Source organism: Phycodurus eques, chromosome 4, assembly GCF_024500275.1.
Source record: "Phycodurus eques isolate BA_2022a chromosome 4, UOR_Pequ_1.1, whole genome shotgun sequence".
Classification (NCBI taxonomy): domain Eukaryota; kingdom Metazoa; phylum Chordata; class Actinopteri; order Syngnathiformes; family Syngnathidae; genus Phycodurus; species Phycodurus eques.
In genome coordinates this window covers 5343635-5366214 of record NC_084528.1, presented here as the reverse complement: position 1 = coordinate 5366214, position 22580 = coordinate 5343635, and the positions used below count along the sequence as shown (strand labels likewise).

General features: G+C 40.2%; 1 protein-coding gene across 8 annotated transcripts in view; it reads left to right on the top strand.

The window, feature by feature from the left end:
* Nucleotides 1-22580, top strand: part of LOC133401149 (intermembrane lipid transfer protein VPS13B-like) — a 482547-nt gene that overhangs the window by 369340 nt on the left and 90627 nt on the right. For all 8 annotated transcript variants that reach the window (XR_009768384.1, XM_061673722.1, XM_061673719.1 and 5 more), the window contains 2 exons: nucleotides 14524-14726; nucleotides 17116-17332. Coding sequence is in view for 7 of the 8 variants with exons in the window: in XM_061673722.1 (XP_061529706.1) it covers nucleotides 14524-14726; nucleotides 17116-17332 (420 nt within the window). In the remaining variant the exon portion in view is untranslated. The remainder of the gene's footprint in view (nucleotides 1-14523; nucleotides 14727-17115; nucleotides 17333-22580) is intronic.

Below are 22580 nucleotides of genomic sequence, written 5' to 3'. Positions count from 1 at the left end.
CTGGAAAAAAAAAGATACCTTAGAAATTTACTCAGATGAAAGTTAAGATTCCAGTTTGAGAAGCCTCAATCAGTCAATGGGAATGACCCCCATGAGACTGGCTGTTCATATGAGATGTTAGACAGGAGAATGTAATAGGACTACTGCTGCAATATTTACCAGTACTACTGCTACTCTTGTTGCTCTCCTGGCCCTTAGTGGATGATAGTTGGTATTGATGGAGCACAGCACAAGTGAGCAGAATGCCAGTGTGCATGGAAGGAGACATAAGGACAGGGGAAAGAAAGATGGAAGGAAAATAATTTCAAAGCAAGTATTGTAGAAGATTGATGCAAACATGGAGAAAAAGCAGCTTGACTAGAACGAGGATACAGACAAAATTAATTAGTGTACAAAGAGCAGATGTTGTGGAGGTCATTCAAGAAACACTGGAAAAAGACGTCAATAAACAAGAGTGGCAAAAATGGAAAGAATGAGATATGATAAAGGGCATGAAGTAAGAAGAGAAAGCAGGGAAAACAGAGGTCTTCCCTGAATATGTCATTGCACGCACCCCACCTCATCCTGTCTTCATGAGACTTTAGCTGCTCTAACATCTGGGGGTCTGTACCTGGTCATAGCAGCCACGCTCTGCCAAGGAACAAGATGGAGAGAGAGGGGATTAGGTTGACAGTGAGGTGTGTTACCAGATCCTGTGTTAATGAAAAGCAAGTGGAAGCCCCACATTCTTCCCTCCGTCCACGGCTCACCACTCCCCAAGGTAGAGGGGCATTCATAGTTCATTGAAAGAAAGGAGGGAGGTGGGCAAAAAGAGAGAGAACAGATGTCTAAAGGTCCATGAAACAAGACCTTCCCTAATCTCTCAACTCTCCATCAGACTGCTCAAAGAGTGCCCCCGACTTCCTATGAACGAACACACACACACACACGCACACACACGCCTACTTTTTCACGCGCATACAACAATATGTAGTCTGACATACAAAGCTTTCACCTCAGTCCTGTGCCTCTGTGGACCCTTCCCAACCCTCATGACACCCCACCACCCCTACCCCAGCCCACACTTCAACTCTACCACCCCACTTCTTCAGGCTGGTTTACTCTAGCATGCTTCCAACGGAAAACGTCTGCTCGTAGGAACAAGATGCAAGCTACCCAGTATTTATTTAGGTGTCTTCATTTAATTCATTATTAATTGTTTTCTTGGACAACCTTTGGATTGGGATCAAACCTGTTAGTTTACTCACAACAAAAATTATGATCCCTTTCCAAGTATCCTGTTGTTTTTATTGTCTTTGTTTTATCCAGTACTGAGCATTTTCCTCCACAAAGCATCTGGCTCGTCACAGTGTTCTCTTGTCACTTAAACTGTTGGAAAAGGCCAAAGACAGTGACATGATCATAAATCATCATTATAACAAAATACATTAATAACAATTTGACCAAACTAATAATTTTGTCAACTGCACAGGCATTTTTAAAGGGGACATATTGTGTTATGGAACATGTATTTTCTTTTTTTGTATACAAATATTTGGCCCTCTGGAGAGCCTGCCCACCCCATCACGTGTGAAATTGAACAACCAAGTAAATTACTTAACTAATTATTTCTGAAAACGTGCCTGTCAGCAAGTCATTCTGCACACACACAGTTACAAAGCGGTGTGGCTCATTAACATAGGTAATAACCACCACACACATTTTTCGGCCAATGACATGTCTCTTTTAAGTAACCTTTTAACCTTCTTAACTATCATATAAGCAGAAAAGTGAAAGTACTGTAATTTCTGAGCTGCACCTCACTCATTGAAGCTCAAAATCTAAAATCCATCCATTTTCTTGACCACTTATCCAATTTTGGGTACTTTTTCAATTGATTGTCAAAGAAGTGTATTAAAAAGACTGTAAATTTCCATACATGGCTCATAATTAAATATTAAAATTAAATCAAATAGTACTCAGCCTTTAACGACAAGTGATGATGCATACAATGATGCTGAAGTCTTTTTTTTATTTATTTATTTTTTTGCAATGCGAGTCCGTTTAAGTATCTTCCGGTGACATCATGCTTGATAATCGTCCATCTTTGAATTAAAGTTAGCAAATGGAGGCAGGTAAGAGGTCTCTTTGTAAAAATTGGTTATCATTGCCATACAGTTCGGGCTAGAAGCCTCCACTCCCAAACGTCAACCCCTGCAACTTAAACAATGGTCGGATTTACAGTGTGTGAATTTTCCCTATCACAGGAGCGTTATATTGTCGTCTATTCACCGAAATTGTGTTTACAGTTTCATGTTTTTGTTTTGAATTTCCATGTTGAAGTGTCAACTGTTTACATCAGGAGTGTCAAACTATTTTTTTTAGTTCTGGTTTCTATTATATGGCCGTTATGACTGTGTACCCATATAAATGTATGATTGTCTCATATTATTACAGACCATATACACATACAATTAATAGATGACTGCTTGCGAAATAAGAGGCCAGTTTGTTCAACTATTCTATAATTCATTTTAAAAGGGGGATTGACTTAAAAAAAAGTACAACATTAATACCACTGAAGAAAATGTTTAGTTTTGGTATACTATCAAGAAACAAGAAGTCAACGGCACATGATTGTCTTTCACGGGCCACATGATCTAGCCCCCGGGCCTCGAGTTTGACACCTGTGGTTGAGATGCATTGAAGCTTTCGGATCGGTATTCTGCTCTGCTCAAGCGCACGTTCATCAGGCAGAAAACATGACTTTGTTACTTTGTACTTTTTCCGCTTGTGTTTAAGTCCTAGAGTAAGGTTAGTTGTTTTTGTTTTCTCTTGTATTTGTCTGTGCAATATGTGGGGCTTATACGTGAAATAAATGGGTGCGGTTTATACAGTATGCCTGTGCGCTCAATTAAGTAGAATTAAATTTTATGGTATTTATTGAAATGCATACTTTGTTTTTTTTAACGTTCCTGATCTTAAAATTTGGCAGTGGTGGGTCTGAAATAGGGTTTTCATTAGTATATACAACATAGTCATCATAATTGCGATGTAAAAATGAGATATATCGGTAGTTGTTACATTTGACTTTTTTCCCCCAGTTCAATGTATAGTGTTCCCTCGTTTTTCGCGGTTAATGGGGACCAGAACCCCCCTCAAAAGGTGAAAAACCGCAAAGTTGGATTTGCTCCCACAGCCACCCCCACCCCACAGGAAGTTTTCGTGGATGTGTATGTGGGTACCAGAATGTTTAAAATATGTAAACATTATTTATAGTTTTGAGACAAAGATTACAACAGTACACGTATTTACTTAAATCTTTAATTATAAAACCTTATACAGTAATTAACATTCATCAACATTGCCTTTGCTTTTGCGGATGTTTGCTTCCTCTCTCTTTATGTACAGCACTGTAGATTCATTCACGCCATAATGGCGTGCCACAGATGCATAACTTCTGCCCTCTTTGATCAAATCTAAAAGTTTCACTTTTTTTGCTGATGGTCATCATCATCTTCTTCCTCTTGGGCGCCCCGGAGGAAGCTTTCACAGGGGCACAGCGCTTCGGCGGCATTGTAAGGGCTTGCTTGCTTAACTAATCAAAAAAATTATCGCTTAAACAAAAAAAGCTATTGCGAACGCAACAGCGTGGACGAGACTGGCGAGACGCAACAAGGGAAGGGAAGGTGAGGCTGCGATGATGCGCAGCCAATCAGCTCACGGGATAAATCCACTCGTGCTCTCATTGGTCGATGTTGCGCCGGGAACCAATCACGCGCCTTGTATGAGTGCCCGTACAGTACAGGCATGTACAAAGCCTCTGAGTCAACTCATTTCATTGTTTGGCATGCAGGGAAACCTTCTCTCTCGCGCATCAACATGAAACAACGCGTCTTTCCGCAATATGGCTGCCGATATGGCTGTATTATTTTATTTTATTTTTATTTTTTTAGGAATATTTTGGAAAAACCCGCGAAGCACTGAAACGTGAAGCACAAAGTGGCGAGGGAACACTACTAATATATTGCTATTTAAAAGATATCAGGTAGTAAGTGAAGAAGAAAAAAGATGACAAATAACAATACAGTGCCGTGAAAAACTATTGGCCCCTTCTCAAATTTTTATATTGTTTGCACAGTTTCCCCACTTTGTTTAAGATCATCAAACAAATGTAGATACCAGACAAATATAACCCAAGTGAACTTAAAATGCTGTTTTTAAATAGTGATGTTATTTAAAAAAAAAGGGGGGGGGGGGGGACTATTTAAAGTTACCTGGCCTCACTGTTCCTTGCAGAATTGCTTGAATGGAGGATTTGCGAGCAGTGGTGACCTTTTTAAGGTCAGTTTAAAGTCTGGACTTTGACTAGGCCATTCCAAAACCTTCATTTTGTTTTTTTAAGCCATTCAGCAGTTGATTTGCTGGTGTGTTTTGGATCGTTCTCCTTCAGCTTGAGGTCACAAAGTGATGGCTGAGCATTCTCCTTCAGGATTTTCTGTTAAAGAGCAAAATTCATGGTTCCATCAATAACAGCAAGTTGTCCAGGTCCTGAATGACCTAAGCAGCCTAAGACCATCACACTACCACCACCCTGTTTGACTGTTGGTATGATGTTCTTTTTCTGAAATGCTGTGCTACATTTTCCGAAAAGCTCCACTTTCATCTCATCAGTCCATATAATATTCTCCCAAAAGTCTTGGGAATCATTAAGATGTTTTATTTTTTATTTTTATTTTTTTATAAAAGTAAGATGAGCATTTATGTTCTTTTTGGTCTGGAGTGGTTTTCGCCTTGGAACTCTGCCATGGGTCCCATTTCCGCCCAGTTTCTTCCTTATTGTTGTGTCATGAACACTGACTTTAACTGAGGCAAGGGAGGCCTGCAGTTCTTCAGAGGTTGTCCTGAGTTCCTTTGTGGCCCCCTGGATGAGTCTTTGCTGTTCTCTTGGGGTAATCTTTGTAGGCCGGCCACTCCTGACAAGGTTCACCACAGTTCTGTGTTTTCTCCATGTGATAATAATGGCTCTCCCTATGGTTTGCTGGAATCTTAAAGCTGTAGAAATGGCTTTTGTAACCCTTTCCAGGCTGATAGATGTTAATTAGTTTATTTCTTGACTGTTCTGGAATTTCTTTGGATCGTGTCATTTTGTTGCAGCTTTTTTAGATCTTTTGTCCGACTTGATTTTGTGGGAACAGGTTCTGTTTAAGTGATTTCTTGATTGAACAGGCCTGGAGCTATTCAGGCTTGGGTGTGATCAGTGAAAATTAACAAAAAATTGTGATTAGCCACAATTAATTCATGATATAACTCGAGAGGTAATTACTTTTTCACGCAGGGCCAGGTAACTTTGAATATTTTTTTTTCTTAACAAATGAAATCATTTAAAAACAGCATTTTAAGTTCACCTTAGTTATAATTGTCTGATATTTACATTAGTTTGGTGATCTTAAACGTTAAAGTGGGGAAATTATGGAAAAATATAGGAATTTGAGAAGAGGCCAATACTTTTTCATAGCACTGTCTTGTTATTTGTCATCTTTTTTCTTATTCACTTGTATGTGCAGTTGCCTTATAAAGAACATCTTATCGATTCCCTTTTTCCTGTGGGTGTGATGTGAGAAAATCTTGGTGATACACGAATAATTAATCTGCAGTATTTGTTCTGTTTGCCATTCTAGAACTTTGACTCCAAATGAAAAGATATTTCCAAAAATCTCCCAAGCCTTACTTTCCTTTTCTTTTGATTAATACATTGGCACATATATTACAGAACAACATTTATCACATAGGGGTTGTCTAATGACTTAGATGACATACAAAACTTGTACTTGGGCTGTAATGTCTGCCCCTATGGAACTAGTTTCCTATAGTGGTCTGGTGGTAAGTGGAAAGTGTATTCCTGTGGTGAGTGACAATATATTATTTCTATTACTCTAAGCATCTCAGCTAGTCTATGGAAGGTTCTGCTACTTAGGTAATGACTCCTTTAGGTTTCGTCTAATTGATACCAGTTCACCCTGAAGTATAAATCAGCCAGGCAGTGGTCAGATAAGGCCTGCCAGGAAGAAACTGAGACAGTAAATCAGGCCGCGATCCTATCTAATCTTACCCAAGTGTTTGCCAGAGATGTGTTTCACTCTACGAAAACTTCCACCCACACCACCCACTTAGTTGCTGGAGTGACATAAGTTATATGTTAGCCTGCAGAGAAAGGCTGGTGTGCACTGGATTACTGGCGGGTCTGTAGAGTATTATGCAGGTGAAGGTTAGCATATGCACATCTTTGATTGAATGTTCTCAGCGTTTTGACATCGTTCCAGTTCTTTACATCAGTCAGCCAGCCATGCATGGACCAAGCTTCCTGGAATATGCTATTTACCCCCCACCCCCTCCCCATCCAATCATATACAGGGCTGCTTGTATTTACTGACTCGCTGATGCCCAAAGATTGGTACTGCAAGTTTTGCAGATACTTACATAGATGGTAAGGTATGTATGTACCTGTAGAAATTAATGACAGTCCCCCAAAAATTGAAAAACCCAAAATTTGGAATTCAATCACTGTAAGTGCATGTACATGTTCATATACTAATATCATTTTGCAATGGTCCCTTATAAGGAGGCTTTTCCTGCCATAGATGTTACCACAGCATCAAATGGCTCCAAAACAACAGCTGTAGGAGTTCCCCTGTGTGTGTGGTTGTGTGACTGCATGCGCATACATTTCCATGCATGGCCAATAAAATAAAATGCGCCCTGTTGGTCATGTGTGAACCTCTTATTTTTAACTTCAACAGAGATGTCGACGGTGCTACTTCTACACTGGGTTTTGTCACTCCCTCATTGTGCATATAGCTTGAGGTGGGGTGCAAACCAACCCGCCAGGATGAATTTGAAAGTGAAACAAATATGGAAGTGATGCTGCAGTTGTGTTGTGATAAGAGTTTCTTTAATTTCCAACTGTTTCTGAGGCTGTGAATGTGAAGAGGAGTCCTGACTTGTGACTGGATGAGAAAGCCAAGGGGGCAGGTGCAATTAAGTGTTAAGTCAGCAGCTTCACTACAATACAGTTTGGTATGGTGGGATCATATGGTTCACGCAATGCCATATCATTTATCTATGTATTTTTTATGTGTTTAATTCATGCAGTTTATACATTTGAAGTGCAGCCAGTCACTTTCCGGCTTAGATAATACATTTGAAATAGTTTGCACATTAATTTGTACATCAATTTAGGTTTTGAGAATTATTCACATGTAGAAAATGGAGTGTGATAATTCCTAGATCTTCATAAATTGATTTTATTTTAATGTACAATACTATATTTTTCAGTTCCAAATACCTTTGACTTGAAGTTTGGACCTCACTGCGATCAGTTAAAATACACACATTTTCTTAAGAAATCTGAGATCGTTTTTAATGTTTCTTAAAAAGATAGTTCATTAAATGTCAACATTTTCATAAGGTACTAAGGTATTGCTTTGCATTCAGGTAAAAGCAAAAGGGAGTTGGTGTTTTACAAATTTATTGTTTGATTTGAATGTTGCTATGATTTTACTGATGCGGCCAAGATAACATCAAATTAGACTTTATGTAGCCCCTGAATTGCAACTAGGGTAAGATTATCATAACAAATATGTTGCAAATTGCAATTATCGTTTATACATGGCGTACTGTATCTACGAGTATTGATTTAAAGTCCGTGCAACAATATTAGCGATAGCATGAGAAGCTAACAGGATCAAGATAGGTGTTCTTACAATGCTTAAAAGTCATTATGGTGATGTAACTACAGGTGGCACATAAACAGATTACACCACTGGCTGAACAGATATGTCTTTGGTTTAGTATGCTCCTGTTTTTTTCACCTCGTGAGACAATGTATTTACATCATGCTTTTAAAGTGACTCTGCTATTTGCTGGTGTGTTGTTGCTTACTAGATTGTAAAGATAATTATTTAAGTCCGAAACGCAACACTTTTGCTCCATTTGGGGTTATTTGAACTTCTACCGCTGCACCATGGAGAGCATCCTCGCCAACTGCATCTCGGTGTGGTGTGGCATTTGCTCTGTTGCGGACCACAGATCTCTCCAGAGGCTGGTGAAAACTGCCAAACAAATCACTGGTTCTTCACTCCCCACATTAAGGTCGTCCTACGCAAAAGACCTTTGCAGCTTTAACAGCTTCAGCTGTTCTAAGAAGGCTATCCGCATTTGTGAGGAGCATAGTCATGTTGGACGAGAAGGCCTGGCTCTCAGTCTCTGCTCTAATTCATCCCAAATGTGTTCTATGAGGTTGAGGTCAGGACTCTGTGCAGGCCAGTCAAGTTCATCCACACCAGACTTTGTCATACATGTCTTTATGGACCTTACTTTGTGCGCTAGTGCACAATCATTTTGGAAGAGGAAGGAGCCAGCTTCAAACTGTTCCCACAAAGTTGGGAGCATGGAATTGTCCAAAATCTCTTGGTATGCTGAAGCATTCGGTGTTCTTTTCACTGGAACTAAGGGGCCAAGCCCAGCTCCTGAAAAACAACCCCACACCATTATTCCACCTCCACCAAACTTTACACTTGGCACAATGCATTCGGACAAATACCATTCTCCTGGCGACCACCAAACCCAGACTCGTGAATCAGATTGCCAGACGGAGAACACGTCCACTGCTTTAGCGTCCAGTGGCGGAAGTGATTTACACCACTGCATCCAACGCTTTGCATTGAACTCGTATACTTGATGTATACCTTGGATGCGGCTCTCGGCCATGGAAACCTATTCCATGAAGCTCTCTGCGCACTGTTCTTGCGCTAATCTGAAGGCCACATGAAGTTTGGAGGTCTGTAGCAATTGACTCGACAGAAAGTTGGCGACCTCTTTGCACTATGCGCCTCAGAATCGGCTGACCCCGCTCCGTCGGTTTATGTGGCCTACCACTTTGTAGCTGAGTTGCTGTCATTCCCAAACGCTTCCACGTTCTTATAATACAGCTGACAGGCGACTGTGGAATATTTAGCAGCAGGGCCCGAATTTAACACTCGCCAGGCGCCAAATGCGACTAAATTATCCTTTTGGCGAATGAATCTCAGAGTGCTACTCGTCATGTGGCGAGTGAATGTTTGTACCCACGTACACAAACATACACGCCCCAATCATTGTGCAACGGCATGTGTCCTGGAGCCGGTGATATTGGAGCAGGGCTCAATCTAACGTGACGGGAATGTGCATGACAACAGACAATCAGAGACATCCTTTTCTGGCTCCACTTCCATTTACAAGTTGCAAGAGTAAACAGAAACCGCGCCTACTCGGCCGGCTCGCCCTGTAGCGAGATCTGAGTTGGCGGCGCCCCGTCTTCACCCCGCCCTCGCCCCAGCGACGGTGGTCCGCGAGTACACAACGCCGGTTGTGTGATGGCGTCTCCAAAGCAACATGGACCAATGCTACCCAATGTGTAAGGTATAGCTGCGCCCTCAAAAACGGACAACATTGTGTTTATTCATTTGAAGACGTACCACCCAAGTGATTATGGGGAAAGCAAAAATAAATAAATAAATAAAAAATAATGTGATTGCAGTCATTGTCGTTATCTGTTGCTAGCACAAGTAGCAGTAGCAGTTAGCCATTTCACAATAATTTGTGTCATCATTATTAAAGCGATTTGTAAAATGGCAAAACTACTTTATCTGTATTGTTATTACAGTTGATGCACATTTGAAAGTAGCAATCATGTTAACAGGGTATGAAGCATCATAACTGGAGAATGATCATGTTTGCGATTCAAGGTGCCTTCATTTTCTCCATCATACCTCCAAAAATTTCTACATTCACTCCACTGTTGAGCGCAAAGTGTTCTTATATTTTTCTTTGTGTCTTTTATTTGCTTAGTAAGTATGCTAATATATTGTTGGGGTTATTGTTTTAATTATTGACTTTGGGGAGTGTTGTTAACAAAAGACATTAACAAAATGTTGAAATACTCTCTAGCTTCTTTAGTTTTCAGTATAGATGCTTTAAAACGGGCTTTTTTTAAAAAAGTTTTAAAACAATATAAAACATTTGTGAATTTTTTATTTATTTTTTTTTTTTATTATTTCAGGATCCATGTTGGAAAAGTTCATTTTCTACACGAACTTGGTCAAAGTTCAGTTCATCGTTCATAATGCCAAAGTTTTAACTAAGTTACGGGTTCAAACATTAACTAGTTCATAGTTCTTTTTTTACCCCTCAATATGTTGCTGACGGGCTATTACCCTCAAAATAGTGGCATTTCATTTCCCCATTGTTGCCACCCATTCAGTCCACACGAGTAGCCAGCTGCAGCTTTCACCCAAACAATCTCAAAAACATGTCGCTTTGGTTTTTTTTTGGGTTTTTTTTTTTTTTAAATGATGAATTAAAACAAAAACAGGACTGTAGTCCTTTATGTGCAACCAAAAACATGCAACACAGTATGACAGGAACGATGTTGAAAGGACTGATAACTTTGCATTCCCTTATCTTATCTACTATAAAAAAAATCCATGTTTTCACAGTGTGATTGTACAGTGTTTTGACTAAAGCATTCAGATGCAAATAATAATTTTACTAGCAATCCATTTTTACAGTTATGTATTGTATTACAAAAGAATCAAGGAACATATTTGCTCCTATGCACACAGTGTCCCTGAACACACCTTGTGCACTCACGCAGCTGCGGCAAGCCTGACTACAGTCAGTCTTAATTGTGAAGAGCAAAATAGGAAATGCAGCAGGTGTACATTGTTTCCTGCGTCCTCTTACCATAGTTATCATATGTTTGAAGCGTTATAATTGACTGTAACATGGGTGCTAATCTTATTAGCGTGTCCAAATGGGTCCCTCTTAATATAACAGTTGATTCACAGTGTATTACAGCACACCAACATCGCAGCGGACCCTGCGATGTGACTATCGCGCATACGCACATACTGATGACAATGCTCAAACAATGTATCGTACAGCCCTAGTGTATACTACTATTCAGATGCACCTCCTGCTCTCTTACCACTCACTGGTTAGATGCTAAAGTGTCTCAATACTTTTATGCTGTGCAACGACAAAGTTGAATCTAATCTAATTGATGCTGCTTTATTCGCTTCTCAGTCACCAATCCATACAGCAAACCTTCCTGTTTATATTCTTGTGACCAATAGGAGAAGATAGTTTGTTGTGACGCATTTTGGTTTTGTACTTGCCATTTTTATTAAAGAACCGATTATTTACAAACCCATCAACTCATTTCAGTCGCTGGTGCTTACGATGTCTAATGAGCAAAAAGTGCATTTCAAATAAAACCGCAATACTTTGGAAATACCTGCATTTCCTCTACCAATATAGTGGTAACATTGACAATTTTGGTCATTTAATTGTGATGTGAATTTTTTATACCATTCTGTGTGTACTTGCCACATTAAAAATAATAATAATAATAATTTTGTCATAGTGTGACTGATTATAAAAGTTACATGGATATTGGTAAGCAGCCTAATTACAGACGCAGCTTGTTAAATTTTTTTAGACAGGGAGCCTCACAATATTTCTTTACATTTTCAAGGATTTGTAAACAAAAATGGCAGAGGCAGTCAAGGTCAAAGGGCTGCATTCCCGAGATGGCTGAGGTAGCGAAAGTCAAAGGTCAAAGTCTGCTGTGTGCAATTTTCAGTCCATCTTTTTTAGGATTATTTTTCTATGTCAAAGCAAAAACCTCCTCATGGCCTGGCGCGTACAACGTCCGCGTGAATCAGAAACTTTACTTTTGAATTTGTCTCTCTATTTTTAATATATTTACCGGGAACTCATAAATTCAAGGTGTTACATCATGTGCATTAGGGTCTCTTACAGTATTTGATGAATTCTACAGAAAACCGACGACACCTGGCTCATCCTACTGTGTATCCAAGTATTTTTATTGTACATTCCTTCCACTCACACTTTTCTGTTGCGCTGCATAATGTCTTTAGCTGTCTGCTGACGCATCTTCTGGGACCAACATACTGGTAATATGGTCACACAGAGCGCTTAGGAGTGGATAGGGAGGAGGTTGACAAATAAGAGTCTGACTTGACTGGATGGAAAAATGGGGTGAGTAATGACTGTGATTCCCCCTCATTAAAATAATTCCAAATTAACCTAATTATTATGAGCTGCTGCTGTTGCTTCTGGTTGCAACTGCAGGATGCTGAGGTCAACTAGGCTGTAAATGATGCATGGTGAAAGAGTTGATTGCCCATTGGATCTGAGCATGTGTGTGTGAGTATTTTTTTTTGGGGCGCACTAGCTTGTCCATAGTTCAACTTTCTGTGTCTGTATTTGTGTCTCCCACTCAAATGGGAATAAAAGACCACTTTTTACAATTTAAACAACCCTGTTTGGGAGTTTCCTTGCATTGTCAAATAAATCCTCACCATGAAAATAAACCTGTTCAATAAATAACTTTCAGTGCACCACAACACCAGAAGACGTTAGCAGGTAAACTGCCAACATGTATCAACAGCATCTGTCCTGGACAAATGACTCACCCCAGTGTAATATTTCAGAATGATTTATACAAAAAAAAGCCTTCTTTCAATGGAACACTCCAGTTGTGATGTTGGGCCCGAATATTGAATAAGACATATCTTAGTCAGTTTAGCAAGTCTGGAAAGATCTGTGTCATATAGATAGATCATTTAATGTCATTCACCCCACCACCCCCCCCAAGTCTACATACATTTGTCTCCTTAGTTGATCAGCTCCTGTTCCACTCCCACTGCATGGTTTTCCATTTTCTCCTTAAAAATTCACCTAGCCTATATCACACCAGAAGAACCCATTGGAATTTCTGCAAGCAGCTATGGTTTAAATATGAAATGTTTTGCGTCATTATTGATTGGTTACAGGAATTGGCAAAGGAATCATATGCCAAGTATGTAGTCCACTGGATATCGTATTCCAAATGGAACCCTGGCAACAACCTTACCTGTATGCAGCTGTATTTTGTTGTTGGAGGCTGATGGATATAATTCCCCCACTCTTCTTTGTCCAAGTCAATAAAAGAAATATAATGAAAAGTGACATTTATATCAGTTACATACTGTTAATGTAGTGAAGATAAATCAATCATTCCTGTTAGAAGATGACATATCGTTTACCCAAAGGCTTAGTTGCCAAAGTCATATTGGAACATTTTCGGAAAACAAGAAAAAGCACAACGAATTCAATAAACAAAAAGTCCAGTTGCCTTGTTTCAACCTTTGGGGATTACCATGACCTGGATGACTGAGAATCTGCACAGACAAGAAAAACAAAATAAAAAAAATAAATACATTTCAGCGCGCACATTGGTATTTTTGACAATAAAGTTAAAAATGACTTGGGCAATTATGCTATTAGGCTAATGATTTGTATAAATGTGCCCTATGTTAGCCACATCTGTGTACTATAATGTGGGCTGTAGTTGCATGTGCACGCTCTACTTTTCTGCTTCCCAGGACTCGGAGCCAAGCACAGTGGAGGGACCATTACTGCCGTCAAAAGGCAAAGGGCCACTTCACAGGGCATTATTAGTCATTCTGGTTTGAGGTTTCCAAATGGGCTGCTGCTGTTGCTGTGACTGACCAGCTCAGCCCTGCCATGTTAACAACTACTAGATGAGGTTGGAGTCTGCTGATTTATTGGGACTTATAGGCCAACTTCTGGACAGCCTGTGACCACAGTTAATGACCCATCTGCGATTAAATGGAAAGGACAGAGAGTGCTGTCTTATTGTGGTGGCTCCTGCTATGTTTGGTTCTTTCGGGATGAGTGGGTGTTTGGCTTCGCCATGTGGATCTCACCATGTTTTTTTCAGTCTCACTGTCTTTGTTTAAACATGTTGGTTAGCGGCACACTTTTAAAGAAAAACAGGAGCAGCCTGATTCCCTGATTCTTATTGTAATTGTTCCCATGCAGATCAGTTATAAATGAAAGAATCTGTGCCGGAGTAAAAGTGTCACAATCAAATCTTATCTTTATTAACTGCACAGGCATTTTTTAGGTAACATTTTACTGTTGTTACTGTCATACAAGTAAATATACAGTACATGTATGTTAACCACAGTTACTAATAATGTGTACTTGCCGACATGTTTGATGTGCGACAAATGGTAACGCGTGTACAAAGTGTACTTTTATATTATTGTTGTTGGCCATATGGTGACCAGCCCGGACAGATATAAGGGGACTGAACAAGTGACATTACCATGTATAAGATTCATAAGAGACCGAGTCGACATGGGCTGGCGCGCAGGTACCGGTTGTACAAAGTGTTCAACCTTGAGGGCATTTGGATTTGTATGTTCCACGGTAGTTATTACATGAACAAACCTTAATTCCATTCGATTGCTTTTTCCTGTATTTCATCTTTTTCAAAAGATAGTGTAATATGTCTGTGGATACTGTATGGTGTTCTATGACTGGTCTAACATTTTCCATTGTCCTGGTCCAATGTTTTTATATGGTTGTGTAACCCCTCATCATTTCTTGTCACTTCTTCTGTTCTCCCAGATGCAGTGCAATCTGCTTCTGTGCAGCTGGAGCTACAAGATGTGCTGATGAGAACAGGGCTGAAAGACAGAAGCCATCTCCTACTGGGGCCATTTTCTTGCAGCAGCTCACTGGAGGCGAGGTGGTGTCGGCACAGTGGTAGTCCTGGACCTGAGCCTGGTCCCCCTAAACTGCTGCTGGACCTGAAAGGAGGCCTGTTGCAGGTCTAAATACCTCCATATGTGATAATTACAGTACATTTGTAAGAGGTCAAAGCACCTCTGTAACATTTTTGGGCAAAGTATTTTTGTTATAGTTAGATGAAATTCCAATTCCATTTTAGTGCTTTTCGGTTTCGCATTAATAACATTCTTTGATATTTTGCTGTTTAATTCTACTGTTCCTCTTGAATTCTGTGTTACCGGCTGTAGTTGTCGTACTAGAAGAGGCATTGAACCCTTCAAATCCATTGTGACCAGTATGTGTGTGTCACTTGGGGTCTCATCTGCCGGTTAAGTAGTGGAACATTATTTGGCAATTTCTAGGCTGGGTTATATTTTATATGTGGCTTTGTGCTCAGTGTTACATAATGTCCCAGCTGAAAAATCCCCTTTTCAATGTGACTAACTGATTGCATTATTACTAATGTATTGTTCCACATTACTACTTCAGAGTGACCCTGCTCTCTGTCTTTTTAAGTGGTTGCCCTTAATACGTAGTTATATGTTTCCCTTTGAAAATATTGGTGTTCGTGGTGTTTTAATCAAGTGCTTTACAAAAACCACTGGAATTCCTTCCGATTTCTTCATCTTATTTTCTCTCTCCAAATGCCTCGAAGAAACTCCCACAATTTTCCTGTTTTCAGAGTTTAGTCATTAGTTAGTAGCAGGCACGCACACAGCACCATGTGTGAAATGCTTTTGACTCAGAGATTCCTGCTCCTTTGTCCAAATCCCAGCAGACCCACATTGATGGTGTGTGGGAAGGGGGACACCATGTAAGAAGGAAACTTAGTTGTTTGGTAGTTATTGATGAGGCACTGTAAAGTGGTGACTCGTGACTGTTTCACATCTTGTTTTGGGAGATAATGTTGAAAAATGATCAACATCTGCATACACATATCACCCGTGAGTCATGTTGCTGTGCAGATATTTACTGTACCTGCTGACACCATGTACGATGCATCCTGAAAGTATTCAGAGCGCTACCCTTTTTCTGCATGTTACAGCCTTATTCCAAAATGGAATAAATTCCTTTTTTTTTTTCTCAGAATTCGACACACAACACCCCAAAATTACAAAATGACGTATTAAGTATTAACTGGTCAATACAGTGTCGTTGGACCTTTTGCAGCAATTACAGCCTTTCTGAATGCGATGCCATAAGCTTGGAATTTCTTTAGGCAGTTTCGTCCTTTTTTCATTGTAGCACCGCTCAAGGTTGGATAGGGAGTGTCTATGAACAGTCATTTTCAGATTTCATTTTTATATGTTCAATAAGATTCAAGTCTGGGTTCTGGCCGGGCCACTCAAGGACACTCACAGAGTTGTCCTGATCTCCTGCTGACAGATGAACTGTCGCCCGTCTGAGGTCAAGAGCGCTCTTGAGCAGGTTTTCATCAAGGTTGTCTCAGTGCATTGCTACAAACATCTTTCCCTCACTCCTGACTAGTTGCCCAGTTCCTGCCGCTGAAAAGATCTCTGTGACGCTGGCACCACCATGCTTCACTGTTCGGATGGTATTTGCCTCGAAACGTGAGAACTGGCATTCACGTTTCAATTTTGTCTCATGGTCCAAGACTCCAGATGCATTTGGGAAAACTCCATGCGGACTGCCATGTTCCTTTTAATGAGGAGTGGCTTCCATCTGGCCACTACCATATTGGCCTAATTGGTTTATTGCTGCAGAGATGGTTGTCCTTCTGGAAGGTTCTCCTCTTTAAGCAGAGGAACACTGGGGCTCCTTGACTAAGGCCCTTATGCCCCGATCATTCAGTTTATAAGGGGTGGCCAGCTCTAGGAAGAGTCCTCCTTCCATTTGTGGACAATGGAAGCCACTGTGCCGATTGGGACCTTCAGAGCAGGAGTTTTATTTTCTGTACCCTTTCCCAGATTTGTGCCTCAAGACAATCCTGTTCAATTCCTTTGACATGCTTGGTTTGTGCTTTGACATGAGCTGTCAACTGCAGGACCGGATATAGAAAGGTGTGTTACCACGGCTGGACTCAAATTAAGCTCTCAAGGATTATCAGTGGAAACAGGATGCACCCGAGGTCAATTTGAGCTTCATGGCAAAAAAAAAAAAACAAACTAAGAAATCACATGTACATAATTTTTCCGTACTTTTGTACATGTGATTTCTTAGTGTTTTATTTGTAAAACATTTTTTTAAAAGGTCATCGTCATTACGGGTGTTGTGTGTAAAAGTTTGAGGGGGGTAATTGATTTAATCTTTTTGCAGAAAAGTAATTTATTAAGTGCATGCTTGCCGGGATACACTGTACTTCCAAACTTTTTTCCAGGAATTAATCTCACAGTTTCATTACTTCTGTAAACGCTTCTATTCTCCCCACCCACCTAAAGTCCAGCTGCTCTCCTGCTGCTTGCTTGACAGGTGTTCTGGGGACAAGAACATCTAAATTGCCTGAAGCTAGTGGAGGAGCACCTGCAAGCATATCACTCTGCACAGAAAGGGGACTCAGTGGAAAACTGCTCTAAAGCCAAGACTTTTCTGGCCCAGCCACCGCCCTCCCCAGGCTCCCCCTGTTCTGGCTCAGAACACAGCTCTGATGACCTGCGAACTGGGAACTTTCAGTACATCCAGGACTCAGGTGAATAATAATTCTATTTGTATTTTAGTGGGTTACAAAATTATAAATTATATGTTTACTAGAGAAAACCGAGTTACACATTGGAGTCATAGTTATCTGACCGCTCTATCCACCAAAGTTTGTGTGTGTGTGTGTGTGTGTGTGTGTGTGTGCGCAAACCATACTGTAGGTCACAGGTTAATTTGAACCATGCTCAACTGGTTTCAGATTCAGTGTCATTCAAATGCAAGTTAACAAACTGCCTAGCTGAACTATGGGTGTGCAGGTAGCCAACAACTTACACGATGATATCAATCAAAGACCTCTATGTGGAGAAGTTTGATCCGACAAAGCTGCCTGCTTCTTCTCTAAGTAACATGCTGTCTTGACGTTCTTTGAGTTTTGTGTGTGCTGCTCTTGATATGCACACATAGGAACATTATACAAAGAGGATCAAACTACTTAATGGCTGTAGACTAGTCATCCACTGTCAACTGTGGTTGACCTTGTTTTTGTTTTCAGTTTTACTCTTGCATCTTTGATAAAGAATGCAAATTTTGGGTGGCGTGGCACAGAGATTAAGACAACCGCAGCGACGCTGATTTGTGTCCCCGCCCAACCGCATGTCGTCGTTTTGTGCCTGGGCGATACACTTAACCCACATTGCCTATGGGTAAATGTAGTTGGATATTTGGTGGTGGTCTGAGGGGCTGTAGGCGCAGAATGGCAGCCACGCTTCCGTCAGACTGCCCCAGGGCAGCTGTGGCTACACAATTAGCTTACCACCACCAGGTTAGACTGAGGACGGGATGAATAATGCATGAATTTGTAAAGCATCTTTGAGTGCCTGTAGAAGCGCTATATAAGTAATATGCATTGTATTGCTTGTACAAGGACACGGGACAAAGTTTGCAAGACGTTGTCAACAGACAAAGGAAAGCAATCGCCAAAGTGCAGAGTAGTGCAAGTACCCCCCAAGGGCTTGACAAGAAGGAACTTGAGAGAAGTAAAAGATAGAGGGAGAACAAAAACAAAAGGGTCTCTGCTAATGCGACTGAACGCCAAACCATGAAAATGTCTGTTTTTGCTTTTGTTTCCTCCTCTGTTTGCAGCAGAGTAATACGTCGGTCTCTTAACATGAAAGGAACATTTACCCACAGAGAGATTTTGCTACTCCCTGAAATGTGTTCGCAACAAAGAGTATCAGTTTTGTACCCCCAGGGTTATTTTTCCCCAAATAAACATTTTTCCAAAGGACTTGGATACGAAACAGCAGCCACAACTTGATTCAAACCCCACTCAAAAGTTTCAATCCATGTAATCCAGCTTTTTCAGGTGCTTGGCACAATTCAGTCAGACTGTTTACTCTATAAAGAAAAGGTTTAGTCAACCCCTCTGTTTACATATTGCTTCTTATGCACATAAACATTCTGAAAGCATGGAAAAATCTATGTTCTGTTTTGGGTTCCATAGAAACACCTATAAATGCATCACTCCACATTTTGCAATCTCTGCTCAAAGTGCAGATCCGATTTTTATTCTGAATATATAAATAAGAAATGACAGGGACTGACCAACAACAAAAGGATTATTTTCTCACAGCAAATAAGACAGAGAAAAAAAGAAGACAGGAGTTCCCCCGTCCTGATTTGGGATATTTATTTTGTGTCACATTTGTCGCACTTAAATGTTTCAGATAGTCAAGCCAGTTTTAATGTCACAAAGACAGTGTTAAGTAAATAGGAAATCAAATTCCAAATGATGATTGTATTCAAACCTATCTGGCCCCATGTTAAAAAACATTTGCCCTCTAAAAACCGGTTGCGCCACCCTTGGCAGCATTAACTGGAATCAAGCATTTGTGATAACTGATGTGTTTTGCATCACTATGGAGGAATCTTGGCCCAGTCTTCTTCACATAATTGTTTTAACTCAGTTATATTGGAGGATCTTCGTGCACGCACTGCCCATTTATGGTCATACCACAGCATCTCATTGGATCCAAGTCCAGACTGTGACTTGGCTATTTCTAAATCTTTTTTATTTTACAACCCCAATTCCAATGAAGTTGAGCTGTTGTGTTAAACATAAATAAAAACACAATACAATGATTTGCAAATCATGTTCAACCTATATTTAATTGAATACACTACAAAGACAAGATTTATAATGTTCAAACTGATCAACTTTATTGTTTTTAGCAAATAATCATTAACTTAGAATTTTATGGCTGCAACATGTTCCAAAAAAAGATGGCACAGGGTCATGTTTACCACTGTGTTACATCACCTTTTCTTTTAACAACATTCAATAAACGTTAGGGAACTGAGGACACTAATTGTTGAAGCTTTCTAGGTGGAATTCTTTCCCATTCTTGCTTGATGTACAGCTTCAGCTGTTCAACAGTCCGGGGTCTCCGTTGTCGTATTTTACGCTTCATAATGCGCCACACATTTTCAATGGGAGACAGGTCTGGACTGCAGGCAGGCCAGTCTAGTACCCGCACACTTTTACTACGAAGCCACGCTGTTGTAAAACGTGCAGAATGTGGTTTGGCATTGTCTTGAAAAAGTACATAAAAAAGACGTTGCTTGGATGGCAGCATATGTTTCTCCAAAACCTGTATGTACCTTTCAGCATTATTGTTGCCTTCACAGATGTGTAAGTTACCCATGCCATTGGCACTAACACAGCCCCATACCATCACAGATGCTGGCTTTTGAACTTTGCGTCTATAACAGTACGGATGGTTCTTTTCCTCTTTGGCCCGGAGTACACGACGTCCACAATTTCCAAAAACAATTTGAATTGTAGACTCGTCGGACCACAGAATACTTTTCCACTTTGCATCAGTCCATCTTAGATGATCTCGGGCCCAGAGAAGCCGGTGGCGTTTCTGGGTGTTGTTGATAAATGGCTTTTGCTTTGCATAGTAGAGTTTCAAGTTGCACTTACCGATGTAGCGCCGAAATGCATTTACTAACATTGGTTTTCTGAAGTGTTCCTGAGCCCATGTGGTGATATCCTTTACACATTGATGTCGGTTTTTATGCAGTGCCGCCTGAGGGATCGAAGGTCACGGGCATTCAATGTTGGTTTTCGGCCTTGCCGCTTACATGCAGTGATTTATCCAGATTCTCTGAACCTTTTTGTGATATTATGGACCGTAGATGATGAAATCCCTACATTCCTTGCAATTGTACATTTAGGAACATTGTCCTTAAACTGTGCGACTATTTTCTCACGCACTTGTTCACAAAGAGGTGAACCTCGCCCCATCTTTGCTTGTGAATGATTGAGCAATTCAGGCAAGCTCCTGTGGGATGTTCCAAACAGGTGCTTGATGAGCATTCCTCAACTTTATCAGTCTTTTTTGCCACCTGTCCCAGCGTTTTTGGAACATGTTGCAGTTAAGTTAATGATTATTATCTAAAAACAAGTTTATCAGTTTGAACATTAAATGTCTTGTCTTTGTAGTATATTCAATTAAATATAGGTTGAACATGATTTGCAAATCATTGTATTGTGTTTTTATTTGTTTAACACAGCGTCCCAACTTCATTGGAATTGGCGTTGTATAATCAATTCAGAGTTTCACTTGCTGGTATGTTTTGGGTCGTTGTACTGCTGCTGCATAACCCAAGTGTGCTTGAGTTTGAGGGCATAAACGGATGCCCACACGTTCGCCTGCAGGATTTCCTGGTAGACAGCAGATTTCATTGTTCTATTGATCTCAGCAAGTCGTCTAGGGCAGTGATTTCCAACCTTTATGGAGCCAAGGAACATATTTTACAATTGAAAAATCTCACGGCACACCAACAAACAAAAATATCACAAAAAGTGGATACATTAATTACTGTATGTACTTCCATCTAATAGAAGAGCATTTATTTGTTCTGTCTGTCACTATGCCTCACTGGCATAATTAGATGAACAAAGATAAATTATTTCTTGTAAATACATTTTTTTGAGCAATGAAGTAAAACTTGATAATATCCCACGGCACACCTGAAAAGCGCTCACGTCACACTAATGTGCCATGGCACACTAATGTGCCACGGCACACTGGTCTCGGGGTCTCTGAACTTCATTGTTGGTAAGGTGGTTTTTGGATGATGTGCAGTGCCATTTCTCCTCCAAACGTGGTGTGCATTATGGCATCCAAACAGTTACATTTTGCTCTCATCCGACCAGACTATATTCTCCCAGTATTTAACTGGCTTGTCCAAATGTTGTTCAGCAAACTTTAAACAAGCTTTGACATGCTTTTTATTCAGCAATGGGGTCTTGCGTGCTGAGCGTGCATACAGGCCATGGCGGCGGAGTGCATTACTCACTGTTTTCCTTGTGACAACAGTACCTACTGATTACATGTCTTTTTAAGCTCTCCACAGGTGGTCCTTGGCTCTTGGACAAGTCTTCTGATTATTCTTGGCACTCCTCTGTCAGAAATCTTGCGAGCAGCACCTGATCGAGGCAAATTTATGGTGGTATGATTAGCTTTCCGCTTATGTATTACAGTCCCAACCATGCTCACTGGAACGTTCAGAAGCTAAGATATGCTCCTGTAACCAATGTCATCGTTATGTTTTGTAACAATTAGTTTGCAATGGTCTTGAGTCAGCTCTCTGCTCCTACCCATCATGAGATGTGTCTTGACTTCGCACCTTGGTTTTGAGACCTTTTTGAAGGCCATCAATTAGGACTGAACCAGCTGATATTCATTGGCACTGACAAGGGGCTGGATTGCTTTTTGATTATTGATAGATTTTAAGTGTTGTCTTGGCTTTCCATGCCTTTTTGCACCTCCCTTCATGTGTTCAATACTTTTGTCCCTGTGTCATTTCACATTTTTACACACAACTTAATTTCTGATCTTATTTGTTCTACTTTCTTTATATGTATAGATTGTTTGGGTTGTGCCCAACATCTAGTGAAATGTTCAAGTCAGTAGCACCTTTGGAAATATATATTTAATGAGAAAAATGGTGACGTGTACTACTATACTATATAATACTTTTCAGCTGATGTATATGGTTTGGTTAAATACACAATGTGTAATTCTGTTTGTTTTATGTTTAGTTTTACAGTAAACTACAACTGGTAGTGGAAACAAACAGCTTTAAGCAGGCACTTGGCCAATTTATTGACAAATTGTTCGCTATCTTCCAAACTGCTGCTTGAATTCTACTTCCTTCATCTAGTGTTTGTAACTAATTTTTTTTCTCGCAATTCAAAACAAAAAAAAGTCAGATTACTTGGAATTCAA